Below are 27089 nucleotides of genomic sequence, written 5' to 3'. Positions count from 1 at the left end.
TAATTCACAGTCTCCTCTGAACAGTTGATGTTGAGATGTGTCTGTTACTTAAACTCTGAAGCATTTATTTGGCTGGTAATTCTAATGACCTTATCCTCTGTAGAAGAGGTAAGTCTGGGTCTAACTTTCCTGTGCCTGTCCTCATGAGAGCCAGTTTCATCATAGCGCTTGATGGTTTTTGCAACTGCACTTGAAGAAACATTCAAAGTTCTTGAAATTTTCCAGATTGACTGACCATGTCTTAAAGTAATGGACTGTCGTTTCTCAATGCTTATTTGAGCTGTTCTTGCCATAATATGGACTTGGTCTTTTACCAAATAGGGCCATCCTCTGTATACCACCCCTACCATGTCACAACACAACTGATTGGCTCAAACGCATTAAGGCAAAGAAATTCCACAAATTAACTTAAAGGCACATCTGTTAATTGAAATGCATTCCAGGTGACTACCTCCATGAAGCTGGTTGAGAGAATGCCAAGAGTGTGCAAAGCTGTCAAAGGGCTACTTTGAAGAATCTCAAATAAAACATTTAGATTAACATATTTTGGTTACTACATGATTCCATGTGTTATTTCATAGTTTTGATGTCTCACTGTTCTTCTACAATGTAAAAATAGTAAATTATAAAGAAAAACCCTTGAATGAGTAGGTGTGTCCAAACTTTTGACTGGTAGTTCATCCTGAACCAAAACACTCGTAGATAATAAACTGGTACCTCTAGTGAAACCTGACAAACCAGCCTCAAGTCACGTTTCAGACAGTGTGTGCGTGCTACACTACAAGTATACTCTGACTCAGATGAGTCTGACCTGAGAAACAGGATCCCTCTCCCACGGTCCAGGGCTGCACAGGGAAGAGGCTGTACTGTGCCCCAGCCTGCATGACTGGTCTGAAACAGGGTGTGTGTGTAGTTGGACAGAGCAGGAACCAGCCATGCTGACACTGTATAAACCTACTGCTGATAAAGGTGATATTCCAATACTATTTCATCAAATGCATACAAGTAGAGGTAGAGCAATGGCAATATCATTCCAGGAATATTTTACAACATTGGGATTGATAGGAAACTCCGTCTTTTTCCTGCCCCCTTTACTCAGTGATATATGGGAATGTTTTGTCTACGGAAGGTCTTAAGCATGATTAAAAAAAAAACATCAGACCTTCACAATGAACAAAACCTTGGATTTGTCCCACTCTCTTCCAAACTGAACATGGATTTATAGTCCAGTGAAAACTATCTACATTATGAGCAGAATACAACAATGGTAGTAGACCTATAGTATTATCTATTACTAGGCCAAACAGGATGTCCTTAGTCAAAGTGATGACTAGGTGGGTTCTTGTCTTCAGGTCCCTCATCGACCGACAGGAAGGAAATGTTAATGTAGGCCGAACTCCAGGGGAAATGACAGATTTCTAGACCGGAAGAGTTTCAATTTCAAGTTTTAATGTCACATGCACAAGTACAGTGAAATACCTTTCTTGCTCCAAAAGGAAAAGGAAGCGATGAAATAAGCCAGTGGGTGTCTGCCCTGGAGCTGGTCATTTTGGGATTATTCCAGTGAAGCCTCTGTCTGTCTGGGGGGCAGGAAGAGAGAAAATAACAGAGCAAACATGCCCACACAGATCAACAGATAAAAATGGGTTGAAATTAACCAGTAATGGTGGTGAATGAAGGAAAGAGTCTGGCTGACGGTCCTTTAGGAAAGAGTCTGGCTGGCGGTCCTTTTGGAAAGAGTCTGGCTGGCGGTCCTTTTGGAAAGAGTCTGGCTGGCGGTCCTTTAGGAAAGAGTCTGGCTGGCGGTCCTTTAGGAAAGAGTCTGGCTGGCGGTCCTTTAGGAAAGAGTCTGGCTGGCGGTCCTTTAGGAAAGAGTCTGGCTGGCGGTCCTTTAGGAAAGAGTCTGGCTGACGGTCCTTTAGGAAAGAGTCTGGCTGGCGGTCCTTTAGGAAAGAGTCTGGCTGACGGTCCTTTAGGAAAGAGTCTGGCTGACGGTCCTTTAATAGAAATCCTGCCTGATTTGAAGCATCACTTGTGTTGTTCAAGGCCCTTATATGCGTTTGAATTCAGAAAGTGAAAACATGTTCAAATCAACGTTGTAATATCTTATAATTACCTTTTATAATGACCAAACTTGAATAATTCGCATTATGCCTTATTTTACCTAATCAGACTGCATACATTTTCCTGTAGATTATATGAATCAATGCAACCAGGAAGATGGCAAAACTCAACCTGGACTCCACTGTAATTAGGAACAGTACTGTAAATATTTGCATGAATGAAAAATCATGATAATGGTAGCGTGATGAAATTTGGGCCCACTACAATAAGTCTAAGATTTTTCGAAGGTATATATTGACCCCTAGTGACAGAAACACACAACACCACATACAGTGAGGGGAAAAAAGTATTTCATCCCCTGCTGATTTTGTACATTTGCCCACTGACAAAGAAATTATCAGTCTATAATTTTAATGGTAGGTTTATTTGAACAGTGAGAGACAGAATAACAACAAAAAAATCCAGAAAAACGCATATCAAAAATGTTATAAAATTATTTGCATTTTAATGAGGGAAATAAGTATTTGACCTCTCTGCAAAACATGACTTAGTACTTGGTGGCAAAACCCTTGTTGGCAATCACAGAGGTCAGACGTTTCTTGTAGTTGGCCACCAGGTTAGCACTCATCTCAGGAGGGATTTTGTCCCACTCCTCTTTGCAGATCTTCTCCAAGTCATTAAGGTTTCGAGGCTGACGTTTGGCAACTCGAACCTTCAGCTCCCTCCACAGATTTTCTATGGGATTAAGGTCTCTAGACTGGCTAGGCCACTCCAGGACCTTAATGTGCTTCTTCTTGAGCCACTCCTTTGTTGCCTTGGCCATGTGTTTTGGGTCATTGTCATGCTGGAATACCCATCCACGACCCATTTCCAATGCCCTGAGTGAGGGAAGGAGGTATTCACCCAAGATTTGACGGTACATGGCCCCGTCCATCATCCCTTTGATGCGGTGAAGTTGTCCTGTCCCCTTAGCAGAAAAACACCCCCAAAGCATAATGTTTCCACCTCCATGTTTGACGGTGGGGATGGTGTTCTTGGGGTCATAGGCAGCATTCCTCCTCCTCCAAACACGGCGAGTTGAGTTGATGCCAAAGAGCTCCATTTTGGTCTCATCTGACCACAACACTTTCACCCAGTTGTCCTCTGAATCATTCAGATGTTCATTGGCAAACTTCAGACGGGCATGTATATGTGCTTTCTTGAGCAGGGGGACCTTGTGGGCGCTGCAGGATTTCAGTCCTTCATGGCGTAGTGTGTTACCAATTGTTTTCTTGGTGACTATGGTCCCAGCTGCCTTGAGATCATTGACAAGATCCTCCCGTGTAGTTCTGGACTGATTCTTCACCGTTCTCATGATCATAGCAACTCCACAAGGTGAGATCTTGCATGGAGCCCCAGGCCGAGGGAGATTGACAGTTCTTTTGTGTTTCTTCCATTTGCGAATAATCCCACCAAATGTTGTCACCTTCTCACCCAGCTGCTTGGTGATGGTCTTGTAGTCCATTCTAGCCTTGTGTAGGTCTACAATCTTGTCCCTGACATCCTTGGAGAGCTCTTTGGTCTTGGCCATGGTGGAGAGTTTGGAATCTGATTGATTGATTGTTTCTGTGGACAGGTGTCTTTTATACAGGTAACAAGCTGAGATTAGGAGCACTCCCTTTAAGAGTGTGCTCCTAATCTCAGCTCGTTACCTGTATAAAAGACACCTGGGAGCCAGAAATCTTTCTGATTGAGAGGGGGTCAAATACTTATTTCCCTCATTAAAATGCAAATAAATTTAACATTTTTGACATGCGTGTTTCTGGATTTATTTGTTGTTATTCTGTCTCACTGTTCAAATAAACCTACCATTAAAATTATAGACTGATCATTTCTTTGTCAGTGGGCAAACGCACAAAATCAGCAGGGGATCAAATACTTTTTCCCCCCTCACTGTACACACAGGACTGCAAGGTATTAGCCAATGCATCTTACTGGTTTAAACAGAAAGAAACACCAAATTCTAGCTAGGAGCTGTGAACAGTCTATAAAACCAAGCTAGCTATGAAGTATAAACAGTCTATAAAACCAAGCTAGCTGTGAAGTATGGACAGTCTATAAAACCAAGCTAGCTGTGAAGTATGAACAGTCTTTATAAAAACTCAACTGGCCTCTTATAAAAGGTGTGGTGGGATACTGTAATGTGCCCATAATTCACCAGCTCAATCCACTGGTTGGACATCAACAGGCAGACGAGGTTCTACTGAAAGCTAGGATTGCTAGTGCAAAGTACACACAGCGTAGCCATAGATACTCCCTGCTTATTTCCACTTGGTATATAATGCCTCTACAGTAGGTGTGTCCTATCACATCATGTATCTAGGTCTCCTCCCACCAGCCTCCTCTGGTGTACTATCCTTGTTTTACCAATACATTAATGTGACAAAAAAGTTATTTTACTAACAGTCTCATCATACACAGAACCACATTCTGTTTTAGCTACCAATGTAGGTTAGAACTGCCTGAATTCCTGATATTTTAAAAGTAATATTTTTTATTCGCAGATGAAATACAAAACACCAAACCAGGAGGGCTGCACAGGGTTAAAACGGTTCTATCCATCATATGAAGGGTACAGGAAAACAATGTTGCCAGGATGACGAGTGCTACTCAGCAAGCGCTTATGTCACAAAGAGGAAATTCAAACCTGGAAGTTAATCCATTCTATGTGTGTCATATAAAATCCAATCAAATGAGATAAAACTAAAATAAAATGTCTACAAATATAAACAGGGCAAAACGTTCCATACCTGTCCTACAAAGTAAGGTGTTATAGGGGTGTCACAGTAAAAAGAGAGGGTCTTGAGACAAACCCTTACATCCAAGAGGACTTATTTTACTTGTTCCAGTTCTTGAGGATAGCCTCCGCTGCGTCCAGAGTGCTGTCTTGCTACAGAGACACACAGACAGGTGATGAGATACGTTCTCCAATATTCACATTATCATGTTAAACCAAACCAAAAGAATACATCTAAACCCAATCTTTTAACACGGTCCACGTTTTATGTCTAATGAACTGGCCTGTGAGAAAGTCCGTTTTTCTGAATGAGAGAACCCATGTTTACCTTGATGAAGCATAGACGGATGTATTTCTCAAACTGCTTCTTGGAAGCATCACCACAGAACGCTGTGACCGGAATGGCTGCCAGTTTCTACAACAAAACCACGACAATAACAAACACACGTCAACACACTCTGGAGAGTTCAACTTGTTGATAGTAATTATCCTCATGTGAACTAGTGCTTCATTCAACACGCCATTTATACCACCTACAATGTTAACATACAGCAATTACTCTGCATTCATTGTGTGATAGTAAGTGATATTTCATGTTAAAATGTTCCCTAAAACTACTGTTACCACAGAGCTGTCCCAAATGGCACCCTATTCCCTATTGTAGTGCACTACTTTCGACTGGCCAAAGGTAGTCCCGAGTGGCGCAGAGGTCTAAGGCACTGCATCTCAGTGCATAGAGGAGTCACTACAGACCCTGGTATGATTTCAGGCTGTATCACAACCGGCCGTGATTGGGAGTCTCATAGGGCGGCGCACAATTGGCCCAACGTCGTCCGGGTTTGGCCGGGGTAGGCCGTCATTGTAAATAAGAATATGTTCTTAACTGACTTGCCTAGTTAAATAAATACAAATGAATAAAGGGAATAGGGTGCCATTTGAAACGCAGATAAGATGTGGCATCAAGCTGTTGGCTTTTCTTACCTTCTCCTTAATCATCCACTTGACAAACTTGTAGTCGTAAGGCTCATCATCTCCCATATGAGACAAGTCCTGATCTACAACCATGAAAAATATAGTAGGGTCAAACTATAGCCAGTTAATAATGAAGGGTCCTTGTAGTTGTTATGCCAAACAGTCTGCAGGTACAAACTCTTTATGTTTGGTCCATCCTGTTACCTACTGTTAAATAAGACAGAGACAGGACCTCTCCACTTCTGATCATCCCAAGCCTGTTTGGTAGCCTGGTCCAGTTTTCCGCTAGTCTGGCCCAGTTTATAGTTAGCCTGGCCCAGTTTAGAGTTAGTCTGGTCCAGTTTTCCGCTAGTCTGGCCCAGCTTAGCGTTAGCCTGGCCCAGTTTAGCGTTAGTCTGGCCCAGTTTAGAGTTAGCCTGGCCCAGTTTAGAGTTAGCCTGGCCCAGTTTTCCACTAGTCTGGCCCAGCTTAGCGTTAGCCTGGCCCGTTTAGAGTTAGCCTGGCCCAGTTTAGAGTTAGCCTGGCCCAGCTTAGCGTTAGCCTGGCCCAGTTTAAAGTTAGCCTGGCCCAGTTTATAGTTAGCCTGGTCCAGCTTAGAGTTAGCCTGGCCCAGTTTAGCATTAGCCTGGCCCAGTTTAGCGTTAGCCTGGCCCAGTTTAGCATTAGCCTGGCCCAGTTTCTTTATTTCCTAATTTCCTTGGACATTACAGCAAATGGAAGATCTTATGTCATCTTTACCACACTGTTATTATCACATCTACACAACAACCAAGTAAAAATTTACTATTTTCATAAAAGTGTATCTTACTAAGGGGTGTGACGTCCACGCACATGAAGTAGCCTCCCTCAGGTATGATAGGTGACATGCCAACGTCCTGTAGGATAGCAGCCATGCGGTCCCTCTTCCCCTCCAGCTCCACGGCCAGAGAGGAGAAGTAACACTCAGGCCGACCCATCAGCTCATAGTCCCTCAGCAGGCCCTGGGCCACAGCCTCCTGCAGAAACGGATCATAGTCTTGATACACATACATTATTCAAAGCCCTACGGGCCCTGGTCAACAGTAGTGTATTATATAGGGAATAGCATGTTCTTTGGGTTTCCATTCTCTCACAAGACAAAATGTGTTGTTGTGATGAGGGTTTGGGTGATGAACAGTATTTGAAGTCCCACTCATTTGATTTCTTAACACTTCAACGGAATACATGTTGCTACAATGATGAGCAGGCCTTACCTGCAGCGGTGTTGGACAGGTGTACAAGGTGTTCTGCATAACAGTCTGAAGGTGCTTTATCAAGTGTTCTGGCCCTATAGACCAGCCAAGCTGCACAACAAAGACTACTGGTTAGAATATACACAACCATATAAACTCAACTTCACATGATCAAACACACACACACACACACGTAATAAAACAAACGGGACACACACACACATAATACTCTAAACGTCATGACAGAGGTTTCCCATGGTAACAGGAATCCCTACTCTCTAGAAGTCATGACAGGTTTCCCATGGTAACAGGAATCCCTACTCTCTAGAAGTCATGACAGAGGTTTCCCATGGTAACAGAAATCCCTACTCTCTAGAAGTCATGACAGAGGTTTCCCATGGTAACAGGAATCCCTACTCTCTAGAAGTCATGACAGAGGTTTCCCATGGTAACAGGAATCCCTACTCTCTAGAAGTCATGACAGAGGTTTCCCATGATAACAGGAATCCCTACTCTCTAGAAGTCATGACAGAGGTTTCCCATGGTAACAGGAATCCCTACTCTCTAGAAGTCATGACAGAGGTTTCCCATGGTAACAGGAATCCCTACTCTCTAGAAGTCATGACAGAGGTTTCCCATGGTAACAGGAATCCCTACTCTCTAGAAGTCATGACAGAGGTTTCCCATGGTAAATCAATCCCAGCCCTTACCTTCCAGCCCGTCACACTAAAGGTCTTCCCTGCACTGCTGATGGTAATTGTTCTGTCCCACATGCCAGGAAGAGTGGCTAGCAAAACAAAAAGAGGGCTGAGGAAACTGTAACCGAGGTAGACAAACTATTAAACTGAACTAAATGGAATGAAACTAAACTACATTGAACTAAACACAAAACACAGCTGTTTCCTTATATGATGTAAGGAATTATGTTCACAGCCTAAAAACGCTGTAAGTACAGTACCTATTTTGATGTGTTGGTGTCCCTTGTAGATGAGCCATTCATAAACCTCATCACTGATGCACAGAGTGTCGTGTTTGATGCAGAGGTTGGAGATAGACTGAAGCTCATCCTTGGTGAATATCTGGAATATGGGACATGGATTAAACACAGAAACTCACTGTGATAGGGACAGGGTAGTGATGTATTTAAGTCTTTATTTATTTAACCAGGGTGAATCATTTAGGCCAGAATAACTATTTCACAAGGGAGACCTCGCCAAGAGGTCATAGTTCAGATGGTGGAACCAAGAGGGCATAGTTCAGATGGTGGAACCAAGAGGGCATAGTTCAGATGGTGGAACCAAGAGGGCATAGTTCAGATGGTGGAACCAAGAGGGCATAGTTCAGATGGTGGAACCAAGAGGGCATAGTTCAGATGGTGGAACCAAGAGGGCATAGTTCAGTTCAGATGGTGGAACCAAGAGGGCATAGTTCAGATGGTGGAACCAAGAGGGCATAGTTCAGATGGTGGAACCAAGAGGGCATAGTTCAGATGGTGGAACCAAGAGGGCATAGTTCAGATGGTGGAACCAAGAGGGCATAGTTCAGATGGTGGAACCAAGAGGGCATAGTTCAGATGGTGGAACCAAGAGGGCATAGTTCAGATGGTGGAACCAAGAGGTCATAGTTCAGATGGTGGAACCAAGAGGGCACAGTTCAGATGGTGGAACCAAGAGGGCATAGTTCAGATGGTGGAACAAATTGGAAAAATGTTTCTCGGACATAATGGCTAGACGACCTACTTCATGAGAATTGCCGCAGAGGAAAGGGGGATTTGTCAGTTGTACAACTGAATGCCTTCAACTGAAATGTCTCTTCTGCATTTAACCAAACCCCTCTGAATCAGAGCGGTGCGGGGGGGGCTGCCATAGTCAACATCCACATCTTTGGCGCCCGGGGAACAGTGGGTTAACTGTCTTGCTCAGGGGCAGAACGACAGATTTTTACCCTGTCAGCTCGGGGATTCGATCCAGCAAAACTTTCAGTTACTGGCCCAACACTCTAACCACTAGGCTACCTGCTGCCACACTTACCTTCCCAATGGGGTTGTTGGGAGTGTTAATAATGATGGCCTTGGTCTTAGAGGTGAATTTACTGGCTAGTTCCTCTGGATCCAGGACCCAGTCAGCACTGGAAACACTACTAGTCTCTTTATTGGATCTCTGAGATGTTCGTGAGGAAGACAAGAGAGAAGTCAAACACTGCATGTCATTCTGCAATATGTATGTTTCCCACAATTACTCAAAACCTCAGTCTATAATATTTTTGAATAGTAGTAGACTTACAAGTCGTAATGGTATCAAGACAGGTGTTGCCCCTGCCATTCGAACCATGGGTACATAGCAATCAAAGAAGGGTTCGATAATTATAACCTAGAGGAGAGGAGAGGAGGGGAGGAGGAGAGGAGAGGAGAGGGGAGGAGAGGAGGGGAGGGGAGGGGAGGGGAGAGGAGAGGAGGGGAGGGGAGGAGGGGAGGAGGGGAGGGGAGGGGAGAGGAGAGGAGGGGAGGGGAGGGGAGAGGAGAGGGGAGGGGAGGGGAGAGGAGAGGAGAGGAGAGGGGAGGGGAGGAGGGGAGGGGGGGAGGGGAGAGGAGAGGAGAGGAGAGGAGAGGAGGGGAGGGGAGGGGAGGAGGGGAGGGGAGGGGAGAGGAGGGGAGGGGAGGGGAGAGGAGAGGGGAGGAGGGGAGAGGAGGAGAGGAGAGGAGGGGAGAGGAGAGGAGGGGAGGGGAGAGGAGAGGAGAGGAGGAGGAGGGGAGGGGAGAGGAGGGGAGGGGAGGGGAGGGGAGAGGAGAGGAGAGGAGAGGAGGGGAGGGGAGAGGAGAGGAGAGGAGGGGAGGGGAGGGGAGGGGAGAGGAGGAGGAGAGGGGAGAGGAGGGGAGGGGAGAGGAGAGGAGAGGAGAGGAGAGAGGGGAGAGGGGAGAGGAGAGGAGGGGAGGGGAGGGGAGGGGAGGGGAGGGGAGGGGAGGGGAGAGGAGAGGAGGGGAGGGGAGGGGAGGGGAGGGGAGAGGGAGAGGAGGGGAGGGGAGGGAGAGGGGAGGGGAGGGGAGGAGAGGGGAGGGGAGAGGAGAGGGAGAGGAGGGGAGGGGAGGGGAGGGGAGGGGAGGGGAGGGGAGGGGAGGAGAGGGAGAGGGGAGGGGAGGGGAGGGGAGGAGAGGAGAGGAGAGGAGAGGGAGAGGGGAGGGGAGGAGAGGAGAGGAGAGGGGGAGAGGGAGAGGAGAGGAGAGGAGAGGGGAGGGGAGGGGAGGGGAGGGGAGGGGAGGGGAGGAGAGGAGAGATTACAGATACAGGTGTAACTTTTATGAAACATTATCAAAATGTGAAAATGGTTCAAAGAGGGTAACATGTCCTAGCCTGGTCCCAAATCTGTTTGTTACGACCATAGGAGTTGGCAATACAACACAAACAGTTCTGGTACCAGGCTAAATATTAGTCAGTAGGTTTAAACAAAGAACAACCCCTCACCTCATCTCCCACTTCCACCAGTGCCTGCATGGTACTGAACAAGGATCCATAGCCACCTACTGTGACCAGTATCTCCTTGAAAGGATCAATCTGGTGTCCATAAACTTTCCCATACACCTGAGAAAGAGCCTTCACCAGAGACGGGTGGCCCTGTAAGAGACCAAACAAAGTACTAGTGTCAGAGAAGCAATACAAGATCATGTACACTTACACATGACTGGAGGCAATCTAATACCACTGTTTTATTTAACTAACAGAGCTTTCTGTGTACTGTACTGTAAAGCGACCACCACCCTGTTATACACTACATGACCACAGTTGACCAGTTTAGCTCAGAATGATCTAGAACTTACACATACGTGAATCTATACAGTTGCAGGCTGGCTGTCATTGCAGGCTGGCTGGCAATGACTATATGTTGGTGCACTAAACGTAGGCCTAAAATATCACATTTCAATAGATAAGATACTCTGTTATTAGACTTACAAAGCCTCTTGTGTACTGGTTGAGCTTGTCCACTGCAGCAGCGTTAGCCAGGCCCTCCTTGACGTAGGCTGGGGGAGGAATGTCGGGATAGCCCTGGCCCAGGTTCACTATGGTGGGGTCTGCTGCCACCGAGGTGAAGGCCACCCTGACACCAACACTGACAGTTAGTTACTGTGCCTTTAATTCATGAAATGAAGGAATGTTTTTTAAGCACGTTACAACCCCCCCCCCCCCCCCCCCCCCCCCCCCCATATTATTGGAGTTTAAAGTTCCTTTCAAGTTGCATTATTCGTATGTACGGGATACACAAGGTATACACCATCCAATGAACCACTGAGTTGCACACCGCAAAGCGGTTGGCAGAGTTTGAGACTCATTCCTGCCAGGTGCTACCCTGGTTTCCTAAGTGGGTCCAACGTACACGCCGTGGTAACCTGGCAACGAACTTACCAAACATTCTTGTCCAGTCCCTCAATCCTTTTGGAGTTTGTATGCCTTGATGATGTCATAACACACTGAGACAAAGAAATAGAGATGCCAGGATTAAGCAAGAACATCTACACACAACATGATATTAGGCTATAACAATGTTATAAACATGTCATAACACTCACCTGTGAGTAGGAGATGTTTCTGATACAGTTGATGTTAATCAAGCCGCATGCAGAGCTGAAGGTTCGACGTGTAATGTTCATATCTACAAAACAGTGCAGATCAATACCATTTTTCATTTGACAGATCAACACTGCAATACAAAACTGATGATCCCAAAAGGTACAGCAGAGAAGAAAAAAACAAAAAAAAACAAAAGATGAACTATATTTCTGCCATAAACAGAAGACAATCACTAGAACTGAATGATTGCACAGCACGGCAGCTGTGGTACAACATAGAAGTAGCCCAAAAACCTGCAATCTGTGACCAATACATTTTCACCCGCAACATAGTTTTCAAACTAGTCCAATTCCCGGACATTATAACTCTGATTAGCAGAGACCTGTCTCGATTCTGCTCTTTCTTCCACTAACAAATGGAAAATGATTAAATTCAGAATTCGAGGTCTTGCCATCACTGCTGGTAAAATGCTAGCTCGGAAAATATTCTCCAAGCAGATGTATATTATTGTTGATATTAACAGGCTGAGCAATAAACCTGATTTAAATGAAGATGAAAAAGCAGAGCTTGCTAAATGCCAATGTTAACTAGACGACATATATAAACGATAAGGCGCAGGGTGCCTTCATCCATTCAAAGGCCAAATGGATTGAAAAAGGTGAAGAAAAAACACCATATTATTTCTTTAATTTGAAGGAGAGTAGGCAGACTAGGAATAGTATAACATCCATATATGTAAATGAAACTATATCTGGTGATCTTGAAGTGATTAATAAGAAAATACACTCTTTCTACAGTTCACTATATCAATCTCATCTTTCAGAAGGCGACTTGGATACCTTTTTTGATTCAGTTAATAACTCTGTTAAGCCTATAGAAGAAAGGTTTAAGAAACTCTGTGATTCTGATATAGATATTACTGAATTGGACCAAGCCATTAAACAAATACCTGTAGGTAAATCACCTGGACCGGACGGCCTGACTCCTGAATTCTATCCACATTTTTGGGTCTGATATTAGAGAGTTATTGCTTTCGGTCTACAAGGAGGGTATTGCTAATGCTATCTTACCTCCTTCTTTGAGACGGGGACTAATTGTTCTTATACCCAAACCAAAGAAGGACTCTCTTTACCTGGACAATGTTGTTGACAACTGACTATAAGTTACTAGCACCATGTCTATGCCAATAGGCTGAAAACAGGCCTTGATGATATAATCAGTGAAACTCAATCAGCCTTCATTAAAGGAAGGAGTTTCCATAACCATATACAATTGGTTTTAGATCTTTTAGATTACAGTGAGTTAATGGAAGATGTTTGAATTCCTAATGAAATGTGATTTTGACCCTCCAAAATTACCTGTGAAATTGTCTAAGTTTCACCAGCAATTTTTTTATTCTGGAAAATGATATTCAAGCACAATTTTCCCCCCACAAAACATTGATTTGGAATAATAGAGTTATTAAAATGAATATGAAATCGAATTACAAAGGCCTTTGGTTTGACAAGGGTATTTTGTATGTGATTTGGTGGACAATACTAGGGAGTTTTTGCCGTTTGATGAGTTCATTGGTAAATTTCAGGTTAATATTACTCAGAGAGAATATTTGAAAGTTTGCAAAGCAATTCCACAACAATAAGTGGATACGATTGGCAGTTAATGAAGTCATTTTTGGTGATTTATAATTCAATATATTGCTACGGAAGTGACCAACCCATGCTATGGTTAAAAGCGACTACCTTTCACCTTAATTGTCCAGTTATCCCAAAAGTTAAAGAAACTCATTTTTAAATATACTGTTCAAAACAATAAAGGGAACACTAAAATAACACATCCTAGATCTGAATGAATGAAATAATCTTATTAAATACTTTTTTCTTTACATAGTTGAATGTGCTGACAACAAAATCACACAAAAATAATCAATGGAAATCCAATTTATCAACCCATGGAGGTCTGGATTTGGAGTCACACTCAAAATTAAAGTGGAAAACCACACTACAGGCTGATCCAACTTTGATGTAATGTCCTTAAAACAAGTCAAAATAAGGCTCAGTAGTGTGTGTGGCCTCCACGTGCCTGTATGACCTCCCTACAACGCCTGGGCATGCTCCTGATGAGGTGGCGGATGGTCTCCTGAGGGATCTCCTCCCAGACCTGGACTAAAGCATCCGCCAACTCCTGGACAGTCTGTGGTGCAACGTGGCGTTGGTGGATGGAGCGAGACATGATGTCCCAGATGTGCTCAATTGGATTCAGGTCTGGGGAACGGGCGGGCCAGTCCATAGCATCAATGCCTTCCTCTTGCAGGAACTGCTGACACACTCCAGCCACATGAGGTCTAGCATTGTCTTGCATTAGGAGGAACCCAGGGCCAACCGCACCAGCATATGGTCTCATAAGGGGTCTGAGGATCTCATCTCGGTACCTAATGGCAGTCAGGCTACCTCTGACGAGCACATGGAGGACTGTGCGGCCCCCCCAAAGAAATGCCACCCCACACCATGACTGACCCACCGCCAAACCGGTCATGCTGGAGGATGTTGCAGGCAGCAGAACGTTCTCCACGGCGTCTCCAGACTCTGTCACGTCTGTCACATGAGCACAGTGTGAACCTGCTTTCATCTGTGAAGAGCACAGGGCGCCAGTGGCGAATTTACCAATCTTGGTGTTCTCTGGCAAATGCCAAACGTCCTGCACGGTGTTGGGCTGTAAGCACAACCCCCACCTGTGGACGTCGGGCCCTCATACCACCCTCATGGAGTCTGTTTCTGACCGTTTGAGCAGACACATGCACATTTGTGGCCTGCTGGAGGTCATTTTGCAGGGCTCTGGCAGTGCTCCTCCTGCTCCTCCTTGCACAAAGGCGGAGGTAGCGGTCCTGCTGCTGGGTTGTTGCCCTCCTACGGCCTCCTCCACATCTCCTGATGTACTGGCCTGTCTCCTGGTAGCGCCTCCATGCTCTGGACACTACGCTGACAGACACAGCAAACCTTCTTGCCACAGCTCGCATTAATGTGTCATCCTGGATGAGCTGCACTACCTGAGCCACTTGTGTGGGTTGTAGACTACGTCTCATGCTACCACTAGAGTGAAAGCACCGCCAGCATTCAAAAGTGACCAAAACATCAGCCAGGAAGCATAGGAACTGAGAAGTGGTCTGTGGTCACCACCTGCAGAACCACTCCTTTATTGGGGGTGTGTTGCTAATTGCCTATAATTTCCACCTGTTGTCTATTCCATTTGCACAACAGCATGTGAAATTTATTGTCAATCAGTGTTGCTTCCTAAGTGGACAGTTTGATTTCACAGAAGTGTGATAACTTGGAGTTACATTGTGTTGTTTAAGTGTTCCCTTTATTTTTTTGAGCAGTGTATTTTCTTCCTTCTACCCTGTTAATGATTTCTTGCACAAAAGACTCCATTTTGACAAAATGCCTTGAGTTTTTTGTTCCTTTGATTCAGAATCTATAGAGCATTTATTTTCTTCATCCTGCCATTCTAGTAAACTATGGATTGAGATTCATGAATGGTTGTGTATAAAATCTCAAGAATTACCCATGTTAACCTTTGATGATGTTGGCATTATGCCTATCCTTGTAATTCTGATCATAACTATTTATTAACATTATTATTCTCTTGGACAAATATTATATTCACAAATGTAAATGGGGCGGAAAAATTCCTTATTTTGTAGGTTTTTTTTCATTGAACTGTTACAATTTCATATATCCCCCAAACTTGTGAAACTTAAAAAATTAGAAAAATTATTAGAAATCAAGTCACTGAATGTCTGTTAATGTCTCATTGGCTTGTCACATATTAATGTCCTGAATTATTCTTTTTTGGCGGGGGGCGTCGCTTCCTGTTCTATTATTTCATTTATTTTTCATTGTATTCACAGGAATGTCCCTGTATTTATGTGTAATATTGTTATCATTGTTGCAATACATTTGTTTTTAAACTGATTAGCAGCTCCTCTCTGTCTGTCCCAATATTGTGTGCAGCTGGCGCTGCATGTGCTCTGCTCATGGCAGCTCCGAGTCGATGAGTATCCACAGCAACGGCTCTGCTTGGACTACTCTGCTCAATGAAGAGGCAGACTGTAGTTAGCTACTGTTCATCCCTCTAAACGCCGACAAAACTCAAGGAACATTAGGCTATTATTTTCTGTAAAACAATCTCTCGTTTTATATTTGGCAAGGTTAAAGCACTTCTGACGCCATGTTATGATCTTAGTCATATGACTGTACTGTGCAGTGCAGTAGAGCACATGGAAACGGCTCAGCTTCAAAATATTTGTGATCAATTTAGTGATACCCAAACCATGCCGGTACCCTAGTTATTGATCATGTTTAAAAAATACCTTACCCGGGGCTAAAGTAATGTATAATGTCGGGGCCCGTCGGACTCTGGTTGCAGAGCTCCAATGGGGCTTTGAATGGAAGGATTCTGGGCGTCAGGTACTGGTTCAGATCTACTCAGGGTTTCCTAAAGCTAACCAGCTTCAGTTATAGACTAGCGTTGCTAAAAGCACCTATGATGAAGCCTGAGCTGGAATGGGAAGATAACTGATGCTGGCTTACTTTAGAAACCCCTGAGTAGATCTGAACTAAACGTCCCTACCCTAAACCCTATCCGGGATTCTTGGGACGATCCTACCCTAATCTTAACCCCTTCCCATATAAAATATCAACTTCAATGGGGTCGGGACGTCCCAAGTATTCCGGATAGCACGAATCATAAAATATGCACCTAAAAATGCTAGTTCACTTACTTGGAAATAGAGAGAGGAGACGCGTTTAGCAAAACCAGCTCACGTTTTGCGTCGTAAGATTCTACACTGCAAAATATCCCCACCCCCAACTCTGACCAATCAAATCAGTGAATGGAATGGGTCGAAGTTATACACTCAACACCATTCATGATTGACACTTTCGTGATTCAGAGAGTCTGATATACATGTTTAAAATTAAAACGTTTAGAAAGTTATAAAACGTAATAGTTTTAAATCGCAAAGTATTCAATTACGAAACGTACAACATTAATAAGAAACTAATATGTATTAGGAAGCCAAAGGTATTAAAATATCCGCAGCAAATAGCAGTAACGTTATATATTTCATGAATTTTGTCATGAAACTTCACTGCACGTCATTGAAATTATTTCTGAACAAAACCGAGCAAAGCAAAATAGAATGACACATGTACTTGAAACGGACTTTAGGAAATTGCAAGCATACTTACAATTGAAGAATAGACCTACGATATTTAATTCGAGGAAAAGGTGGATTCCAAGGGAAAAATGAGCGTGTCTACTTCTCTCCAGCTCCAGCCACATTAAAGGTACATGCAGCAAATTGTGTTTCAGACCAATACAGACCTACCACTCGGTTAGATATAAAGGGATAGGACAAAACAAATGTAACTGGTACTGTATAGGGGTTCCCAAAGTGGGGTTTTGCTGAAGATCTTATTTCTTTTTTACAATATATTTTTTTATATTGCTAGCAACAACAGACTAAACGAATTTTGGACAATAATTTAGTGGAAAAAGTTTAGAGTGTTCAATACAATACAATGTAATATTGTTCATCCACAATGTATGTTCTTAACTTTTAGATAAACAACACGGGCCTGAGAGGCTCACAGGGATATTGGTATCTACAGTAATCCATCAATGATACATTTTTTCAACTCAATCCCCCCAAATGTTATTTTGAACATACATGCACTGTAATTTAGGCTTTTAAATTGCAAATGGCACACTCTGCCCCTTTGCAAAATGTGTAGAATTGCAAGAAGTTTGCTTTCAAACTTCAATATCTACTCTCTGCCCCATGGCAAAATGTGTACATTTGCAAGAAATTAGCTTTAAACCTGGACATTTTTCTCTCTGATATGCCAAGAGTGGAGCCTATAAAATTATATTTTCCAGGGCCCAAGGTCTGATTAGTCTGGCCATGCACTGCAGAAGTCATAGTAAAAATGGTTGTTGAGTATTGTTTTCACACTCTGAAGGAGTTGGGTTCTGATATTATGAGGGGATTCCTGATGAATTTGCTATAATAATAATAATTTGAAAAAAGGGTCTACGATGCAAACCATTTTGGGAACCCCTGTTCAAATTCAGTAGGCATCTATAAATTATATTCCTCAAAAATCTGTGTTATCTATTTAAAGGCATGGATACTGGCATATTCTAGAGCTAGTGATGTAACCATAGAATTACACATACAGTTGAAGTCGGAAGTTTACATACACCTTAGCCAAATATATTTCAACTTAGTTTTTCACAATTCCTGAAATTTAATCCTAGTAAATATTCCCTGTCTTAGGTCAGTCTTAGGTCAGTTAGGATCACCACTTTATTTTAAGAATGTGAAATGTCAGAATAATAGTAGAGAGAATGATTTATTTCAGCTTTTATTTCTTTCATCACATTCCCAGTGGGTCACAAGTTTACATACACTCAATTAGTATTTGGTAGCATTGCCTTTAAATTGTTTAACTTGGGTCAAACGTTTCGGGTAGCCTTCCACAATAAGCTGGGTGAATTTTGGCCCATTCCTCCTGACAGAGCTGGTGTAACTGAGTCAGGTTTGTAGGCCTCCTTGCTCGCACACGCTTTTTCAGTTCTGCCCACAAATTTTCTATGGGATTGAGGTCAGGGCTTTGAGATGGCCACTCCAATACCTTGACTTTGTTGTCCTTAAGCCATTTTGCCACAACTTTGGAAGTATGCTTGGGGTCATTGTCCATTTGGAAGACCCATTTGCGAACAAGCTTTAACTTCAAGACTGATGTCTTGAGATGTTGCGTAAATATATCCACATCATTTTCCTGCCTCACGATGCCATCTATTTTGTGAAGTGCACCAGTCCCTCCTGCAGCAAAGCACCCCCACAACATGATGCTGCCACCCCCGTGCTTCACATTTGGGATAGTGTTCTTTGGCTTGCAAGCCTCCCCCTTTTTCCTCCAAACATAACAATGGTCCTTATGGCCAAACAGTTCTATTTTTGTTTCATCAGGCCAGAAGACATTTCTGCCAAAAGTACGATCTTTGTCCCCATGTGCAGTTGCAAACCGTAGTCTGGCTTTTTTATGGCGGTTTTGGAGCAGTGGCTTCTTCCTTGCTGAGCGGCCTTTCAGGTTACGTCGATATAGGACTCGTTTTACTGTGGATATAGATATTTTTGTACCAGTTTCCTCCAGCATCTTTACAAGGTCCTTTGCTGTTGTTCTGGGATTGATTTGCACTTTTCGTACCAAAGCACGTTCATCTCTAGGAGACAGAACGCGTCTCCTTCCTGAGCGGTATGACGGCTGCGTGGCCCCATGGTGCTTATACTTGCGTATGTGGTACCTTCATGCATTTGGAAATTGCACGCAAGGATGAACCAGACTTGTGGAGGTCTACAATTTATTTTCTGAGGTCTTGGCTGATTTTTTTTTATTTTCCCATGATGTCAAGCAAAGAGGCACTGAGTTTGAAGGTAGGCCTTGAAATACATCCACAGGTACACCTCCAATTGACTCAAATGATGTCAATTAGCCTATCAGAAGCTTCTAAAGCCATGACATCATTTTCTGGAATTTTCCAAGCTATTTAAAGGCACAGTCAACTTAGTGTATGTAAACTTCTGACCCACTGGAATTGTGATACAGTAAATTATAAGTTAAATAATCTGTCTATAAACAATTGTTGGAAAAATTACTTGTGTCATGCACAAAGTAGATATCCTAACCGACTTACCAAAACTATAGTTTGTTAACAAGAAATTTGTGGAGTGGTTGACAAATGAGTTTTAATGACTCCAACCTAAGTGTATGTAAACTTCTGACTTCAACTGTATGATTGAATTGAATAGGATCTATATGCATGTAATGCTATATAAATCCTTTCATCAGTGATAAACACTGCTTAAATAACAGTCAATGGCAACACTCAATAAATGCACATGTAGCAATGCATAGGCTAATAATAGCAATACAAAAGACTGTATTAACGATATGTGTTAGTTACAAGCTAATAATAACAAATCAAACTCCCAAACCTAACAAATAGGCCCAAAAGTCAATGTATAATTGATCAGAAAACGTGGTCAGAGGGTGTGACGCAATTTCGGTGCCTCCAGAGGCATCCAGAGGCCAAATTAAGCTCCACCGACTGCGCCTCCCAAATGTTATAACAATGCGGAGGGCACCGTATAGCTCCGCATTGACATGATTGGTTGACAGTAGATGGGTGGCTGGAGGTCCTGTATAAACACAAACTCACTTCTTTGACATCTACCTTCATAACAACTCTGCTCAACAGGCCTGTGTTGCTCCGCAAAGCGCAAGAAGTATCGCAGTAAATGCTGCAGGGCCAATGCAGACATCGGTTTTGACCATGCTGCCTCCATTAATCCTGCAAAGGTCAGACATTGCACACACTAATATGCATTTTTCCCAATATTTAAAGGCTCTGCATATGGTCATCCGTAATCTGAAGTGGCTGTACAGCATTTACTGCATGCAGCCTCTGCCAATCTCAGGGCTTTCATGCTTCTTGCTCTTAGGAGAGCAGAGCTATTGTGAAGGAAATTGTCAAGAAAGTGAGTTTGTGAATACGGGACGTACCGCCCCCACCTACTTTCAACTATTCATGTCAATACGGAGTTATATGGAGCCCCATTGGTAAACAATTTGAGGGGCACATGGCGATGCGGTACGGAGCTTGATTTGGCCTCTGCATGCCTCCAGAGGCTCCGCGATTGAGTCACAACCTCCATATGAGGCCTCCGACCACATTCACCGATCAAGCATAAATGGGCTTTTAGCTTACATGATATAAACAGCATGTGAGAGTCCATTAACTACACAACTCACGTCTTCTCTTTAGATGACATAAAACGTTGAGGCGTGATGTTGAAATGGATGGGTTACAGGTCTGAAGGCCTTTTAGGTCGCAGCTGGGTCTCATTGGCTAGACCCTTGTTCGAATCTCATCATGAACAACTTTAGCATTTAGGCAACTTTGAAACTACTTACTACTTTTTTAGCTACTTTGTAACTACTAGGGATGTTAGCTAAAAGATGCTGCATGGTCAATCTGCCGTCAGTTATACGGCATCTGCAGAAGTCAAGGCATTTATACTTATTGGGCTTCGCGGAGCAGCACGGAGCTGTTGAGCAGAGCTGTTGTGAATGACGTTGTCAAGGAAGTGAGTTTGTGTTTATACTGGACCTCCCGTCCCCATCTACCGACCATCAGTTATGTCAACGGGAGCTATATGGAGTTCTCTGCATTGTTATAACATTTGGGAGGTGCACGGCAATCCGGTACAGAGCTAAATTTGGCCTCTGCATCCCTCCGGAGGCTCCGCAATTGTGTCACACCCTCCATATAGAGCCTTCGACCACATTGACGATCAAGCATAAATTGGCTTTTAATAAGTCTTTAACCTAACCACTAACCCTAAATTTAACCCTACCCCGAACCCCTAGCCTATAACCCTAGCCCTAACCCCTAGCCTCGCAAATGTTAGCGTTAGCCACCTAGCTAATGTTAGCCACAACAAATTGGAATTCTTAAACAATATCATGTTTTGCAAATTCGTAACATATCATACACAATGGATGATTAACATCCACAAATGAATTACATACCAGACGAAACATAACATCAGAGTGTGTCGGATTTACATTTACTATATTACGTCTACCCCTGTGTCCAGGCTGTCATCTAGGTCGAGGTGGCTGGCCTTTGAAAAGACTATGGGTATGCCAACCTGGCCATAGTCTTATTCGTAATTGACCGTTTATAGTCGGATCTGATGATACTCGTGATCGGGGAACAAAAACAGGAAGTGTTTTAATATTCCTAAATAGATGTTGTCAAAATACTCTCTACAAGTTTATAGATAAAAAAAAAAAAGTTTATAGACCAAAAAACTGCAGATTAGGAGCAGTGTGCGGAGGTGTATGTGTCTCCTCAATTTGCAGCGGGCAGTTTGCTGTCACTTAGTCAATAATGCTCATCGGCAGTTCATCTTTTTTCTCAGACTCTTCCCGCTTGTTAGATATTATCAATTATGTTCTCGTTGTTCTATCTGTGATGTTATTAGCTAACTAACAGTGTGCCATCAGATTCACATGAAGTTCGTGTTGTTCTTCAAAGAAAATACCAATAGAAGTAGCTACGGTTTTTGTCAATGTTTTGTTGGTTACTATTTAGCTAGTTAAATGTATTGTTTAGGTAACATCATTAGCTAGCTAGCTACACTTAAGCTAACTAGCTAAGGTTAGCTAGCTGTATGTAACGTTAGATGAGGGCCTTATTAAGGCAGCTACTGTAGCTAGCTTCTAAACATATTTTGATAATACAACATTACTGGTAAAATGCTAATAATACAATTATTGATTAGTAAAGACAAAAGTACAGTACATTGGCTCTCACTTTTTCATGAAAATCAAACAAGTAGTCTTAACTTTACAGGCAGCCTTCCCTGCCCTACACTTGCTTCAGAGTTTAAACTCAAAACTGGTTTTCAAACTCATTGCTGTAACCAATTGACTCATATTAATTTTATTTGCACAAAACCCTGGTAGAGCATAGTTGAAGTTAGGCCTTGTGGTGTTCATGTTTCCTTATTTCTTTTGGCTTTAAACCAGCCTAATTTCTCACTTAAAACATATTTTTTTTGCTTTTAATACACTGTTATTATTCCTTCCTTTATGTATGAGTCTTTTTCCACGTAGGCAGCTGAGATGCTCTCAGAAGGTGAGCTGAAGGACTTTGCCCAGGGCCAGTCCCTGTACCGTGTTCTCCAGCCCTGGTGGGACGTCTTCAGCCACTACCTCTCCATCATGATGTTCTCAATTGGAACCCTCGGAGGAACCCTGCAGGCAAGGAATTTTAACAGAAAATGTTTCATTTGTGTTTTAATGTGATTTTCTTCACCCAAGCTCTTGTTATTTTCAATGTCATTCCATCTGTCTCCCAGTGTATAAGGCTTTAGTTCCAGGTTATTATGACGTTTCTGATGCTTCCTTATGTTTAAATTCCCTTGCCTGCAGGTCACCCTCCGCAAGATCGTCTGCGTCCCCTGTCAGATGACATCAGATGACTTCTGTGTGGTTTTTAACCATAGAGGCACCACATTAAGGAATGTCACTACTGAAGCTAGCTTCCCTCTCCTCCCCAAGGGCCTTTACAAGCTAGATCTTCAGCAGTATGCTTACGTTGACGCCGTGTGCTATGAAAAACAACTCCACTGGTTCGCCAAGTTCTTCCCCTATGTCGTGATGCTAGAAACTCTGGCTCTTGTGATTATAAGCAACTTGTGGTTTAAGTACCCTAGTACCAGCTCCAGACTCATGCACTTTGTCTCCATTCTACACAAATGCTGTGACTCTCCCTGGACCACCCGGGCCTTGTCAGAGACAGTGGCAGAGCAGGGTGGGGCCCAGCCCTCAATGAGCATGTGTAGTCCTGCTCTCCAGACCTCTTCAACATCAGACTATAGCAGCAGAAGGCCGATGGGGACAGAGTTTCTTAGCGTTTTAGACAAAAAGGAAGGTGAGCAGGCCAAAGCTATCTTTGAGAAGGTGAAGAAATTGAAGGTACACGTGGAGGACAAAGACATCATTTATCACTTGTATATGAGGCAGATAGTCACCAAGATTGTGTTTCTGCTGTTCACCTTGGCCTATATCCCTTACGCAGCCTCACATATCCTGTTTGACGTTGACTGTGTGGTAGATTCCCAAGCGCTGATGCCGTTTCAGCCCTTTCACTGTGTTCACTCACTGGCCACCATTTTCTGGCTCCTCTCCTTGGTTTACACAGTACTGATGGTCATTTACAGCTTGACTTGCTTCTACAGCTTCTGGTGGATGATGAGAAACTCTCTCAGGGAGTACTCCTTTGACTCAGTGAGGGAGGAGAGCAGCTTTAGCGACATCCCCGATGTCAAGAATGACTTTGCCTTCATCCTCCACCTCCTGGACCAGTATAACCCTCTGTTCTCTAAACGCTTTGCAGTCTTCCTCTCAGAGGTCAGTGAGAAGAAACTGAGGCAGCTCAACCTGAACTACATGTGGCCTTTGGAGAAGCTGACCCAGAAGGTGATGCGTAACGCTCAGGACCAGATAGAGCTCCATCTCATGCTCCTCAGCGGCATCCCAGAGGCCGTGTTCGATATCAGGGAGCTGGAGGTGCTCAAGCTGCAGCTGATACCGGATCCTAGGCTCACACAGAAGCTTACGCAGCTTGGGAACCTGAGAGAGATCTGGCTGGATCATTCTCCTGCCACCGTAGACCTCATGGCTCTGGGGTTTCTCTCTGAGAACCTGAGGATCCTGAGGATGAAGTTCACAGAGGTGGAACAAGCTCCCTGGTGGGTTTTCAGTTTGTGTAACCTGACTGAGCTCTATCTGTATGGAAATATGTTCAATCAGGACAACACGACGTTCGTCAACAGCCTACCCAAGCTCAAGAATCTGAAGGTGTTATTCATCAAGTGCACCATCACCGCGATGCCGAAAGTGATTACTAACTCAATACCCTCGATACAGAAGCTTTCCGTCGACAACGAAGGCACCCAACTCTCTGTCCTGCAGAGTCTGAAAATGATGTCCCAGCTCACCTGCTTGGAGCTACTGAACTGTGATCTCCAGCGGATACCGAGTCATATCTTCAGCCTGAAGAACCTGCAAGAAATAGACCTCAAAGGGAACAACCTCAAAACCATTGAGGAGATCATCAGTTTCCAGCACCTTCCCAAGCTCTCTATCCTGAAGCTGAAGTACAACAGTATCACTTACATCCCAGTCCACGTTGGAGTGCTGGGCAACCTGGAGCAGCTTCACCTGGGTCATAACCTCATCAGCTGCATGCCAGCACAGCTGTTCCTGTGCAGCAGACTCTATCTGCTAGACCTCAGTCACAACAAGCTGTCTGCCATTCCCATTGAAATACAGGAACTGAAGAGACTGCAGCTCCTCAATGTGTCTAACAATAATGTATGTATATTATATATGATTACACGTTTAATGTGTTCATTCATTAATCAAGTTTTTGGGAACTTTCTTTTCATACAGACACGTGGACATCATTGTAGTTGTGTAGGCTATTTGATTGTGTTTACTTAACCCACAATCCTAAAAGATTTATAAAGCAAGTGTAAAAACTGAGTGTTAAATCATTGTCGCAGCGTAGCCTAGTGGTTAGAGCATTGGACTAGTAACTGAAAGGTTGCAAGATCTAATCCCTGAGCTGACAAGGTACAAATCTGTTGTTCTGCCCCTGAACAAGGCAGCGTTCCTAGGCTGACATTGAAAATAAGAATTTGTTCTTAACTGACTTGCCTAGTTAAATAAAATTGTATTTAGAGAATGGTAATATATAGGTACCTTTTTTTTGAGAGAGAGAGAGACAGGCTGAATTGCAACTTTATAATCAGAATCTATTTGTTTTATCTCTTATACCTTAGATTGACCATCTCCCAGAAGGCATGTTCCAGTGTAAGACCCTCCAGTCCCTACTGCTAGGTCACAACAACCTGTCAGTGGTCCCCCACCAGGTAAGTGAGCAGAGTTGGGGTCAATTCTATTTCAATTCAGGAAGTCAACTGAAATTCAAATTTTCCTCAATGGTTTTCTATAGGACAGATGTAGGCCCAATACATGGTTGGACAGTAGGCGGCAGGGACTGTGAATAATTATGTATGCATTAATTATTATCATTCCAGGGTTTTCCGTATTGCATGTATGATAGTGTTTTGTTTTGTTTGTTGTGTATTTTTTGTATGCTGATTTCACAAAATGAATTTCCATGTGCATGGACAATAAAGGATATCGTATTGTATTGTTCCTGAATTGAATAGCCTTAGTGCAAGTCTGTTTGTGCTATCATATCAACACCTTGTCACTCATTCCAGTGAAAAGGAGTTGACTTGATAACACAAACAATTCTGGGAAAGGCTTCTGAAGTGAAATGGAATTGACCTCAACCGTGCAGGTGAGGGAGCTGACCAACCTGGTGATGTTGGACCTGAGGGGGAACCAGCTGGAGAGCCTTCCTGCCGAGCTGGAGGAGTGCCACAGCCTGATGCCTAGTGGACTGCTGGTAGAGGAGGGGCTGCTCAACTCTCTGCCCCCCAGTGTCAAGGAGGGCTTCCAGAGGCCTGATAAGGAGTACCTGGGGAAAATGGAGGCTGAAGGAGTGGGGAATGCTCTCATCTGTAACCCCATTGTCTGTAATACAGCAGGACATGGAGATACGCCCTGCAGCGTGATATACTCCATGTGATGGGGCTACCCCAAATTAACATCTAACTCAGTGGCTTTAAACCTGGGGTATTAGTAGGTTTACCTGGCCTAGCCACAGGGGATACTTATTGAACCTTTATTTTATCTGAGAGTCATACTGAGACTAAGGTCTCTTTTACAGATGAGCCCTGAATTACAAAAATTACAGAAAATAAACATATTAAAATATAAAATACAAAGTGCGATCAGAAAGAAAAACTGTCAAAAAACAAACACATTCATCAGTAGTAAGGTCCTCAGTCAGATTTCTGAATTACCTTAGAAGCACCAAAACATCACATTTCAGAACATTTTGAAGATAGTTCAACAAATAAGGTGCAAGAAAACTAAAATCTGATTTACCTAACTCAGTAGAAACCAAAGGAATTTCCAGAGTTAATCATCCCTGAGACCGGGGGTCTAAAGGTTAGTAATGATGTTAGGTACAGCGATGGTTTTTGTAAAAGGGCTTTATAAACGAAAACATAGCAATGTATCAATCTAGTTGACATCAAAGCGGGCCAACCAACTTCCTGGTAGAGAATGCAGTGATGACTATGAAAACTGTCTATACGTTTGAAGGCTCATAAGAGCAAAGGACTAATCGCCTAGGTTAAGTACTAGTAAACGGGGAAAATACTTACTTTTATAATAGTAATGTAATATGACTATTCCAAATGAACACCCTCCATGTTCCAATCCATTCTGTTGCTGCCAAGTACGACATACAGTCATTGTTTACAGTGGACCACTGACAAGCTCTGTTTGATAAAAAAATATACTTACATTTTATATTGAGCTCCTGTTGGGCATTTCATAACACGACCATTTGTTTTTATAATGATGATTGCCTTGGTTTAGCCTGTGTGGTCAGACTAGTCACATATCTGTGGTCACTTAGTGTTACTCGTGCCACATACAAATAAAAGTGTGATTTTTGTGAACTTAACTGTGACACTGTTTTTGAAAGACTGGGCAAGTCTATCAGCCCATATCCACAATAAAATAATTGTGGCAAGTCAGTTAAGAACAAATTCTTATGTACAATGACGACCTACCAAAAGGCAAAAGGCCTCCTGGGGGGACGGGGGCTGGGATTAAAAATATAAATATAGAACAAAACACACATCACGACAAGAGAGACACCACAACACTACATAAAGAGAGACCTAAGACAACAACATAGCAAGGCAGCAATACATGACAA

At 43.2% G+C, this 27089-nt stretch overlaps 2 protein-coding genes across 8 annotated transcripts; one reads left to right on the top strand and one right to left on the bottom strand.

The window, feature by feature from the left end:
* Window positions 1–1429: 1429 nt before the first annotated feature.
* On the bottom strand, window positions 1430–16946 carry kyat3.2 (kynurenine aminotransferase 3, tandem duplicate 2). Of its 3 annotated transcripts, XM_029708227.1 has the most exons (15): window positions 16829–16946; window positions 11582–11664; window positions 11418–11482; window positions 10968–11112; window positions 10482–10631; window positions 9306–9392; window positions 9054–9182; window positions 7982–8102; window positions 7734–7810; window positions 7045–7134; window positions 6621–6807; window positions 5822–5895; window positions 5169–5255; window positions 4923–4993; window positions 1430–1580 (listed from the first exon to the last, which is right to left on the bottom strand). In XM_029708227.1, exons 1-14 carry the CDS (start codon window positions 16920–16922, stop codon window positions 4940–4942), a joined length of 1443 nt encoding a protein of 480 aa, XP_029564087.1. In that variant the 5' UTR covers window positions 16923–16946; the 3' UTR covers window positions 1430–1580; window positions 4923–4939. The 3 variants fall into 3 exon arrangements, with proteins under 3 accessions (XP_029564087.1, XP_029564085.1, XP_029564088.1); XM_029708225.1 differs by lacking the exon at window positions 1430–1580 and having other exon boundaries at window positions 4578–4993; XM_029708228.1 differs by lacking the exons at window positions 1430–1580; window positions 16829–16946 and adding an exon at window positions 16360–16447 and having other exon boundaries at window positions 4578–4993.
* Window positions 16870–26045, top strand: LOC115158843 (volume-regulated anion channel subunit LRRC8B-like). 5 transcript variants are annotated; one of them, XM_029708214.1, is made up of 5 exons: window positions 16870–16927; window positions 22331–22477; window positions 22649–24595; window positions 25066–25155; window positions 25593–26045. In XM_029708214.1, exons 2-5 carry the CDS (start codon window positions 22340–22342, stop codon window positions 25881–25883), a joined length of 2466 nt encoding a protein of 821 aa, XP_029564074.1. In that variant the 5' UTR covers window positions 16870–16927; window positions 22331–22339; the 3' UTR covers window positions 25884–26045. The 5 variants fall into 5 exon arrangements, with proteins under 5 accessions (XP_029564074.1, XP_029564078.1, XP_029564076.1 ...); XM_029708218.1 differs by lacking the exon at window positions 16870–16927 and adding an exon at window positions 19883–20005 and having other exon boundaries at window positions 22335–22477; XM_029708216.1 differs by lacking the exon at window positions 16870–16927 and adding an exon at window positions 19883–20005.
* The last annotated feature ends 1044 nt before the right edge of the window (window positions 26046–27089 follow it).

Source organism: Salmo trutta, chromosome 22 (genome assembly GCF_901001165.1).
Source record: "Salmo trutta chromosome 22, fSalTru1.1, whole genome shotgun sequence".
NCBI lineage: Eukaryota > Metazoa > Chordata > Actinopteri > Salmoniformes > Salmonidae > Salmo > Salmo trutta.
This window is presented reverse-complemented; position numbering and strand designations above follow the sequence as displayed.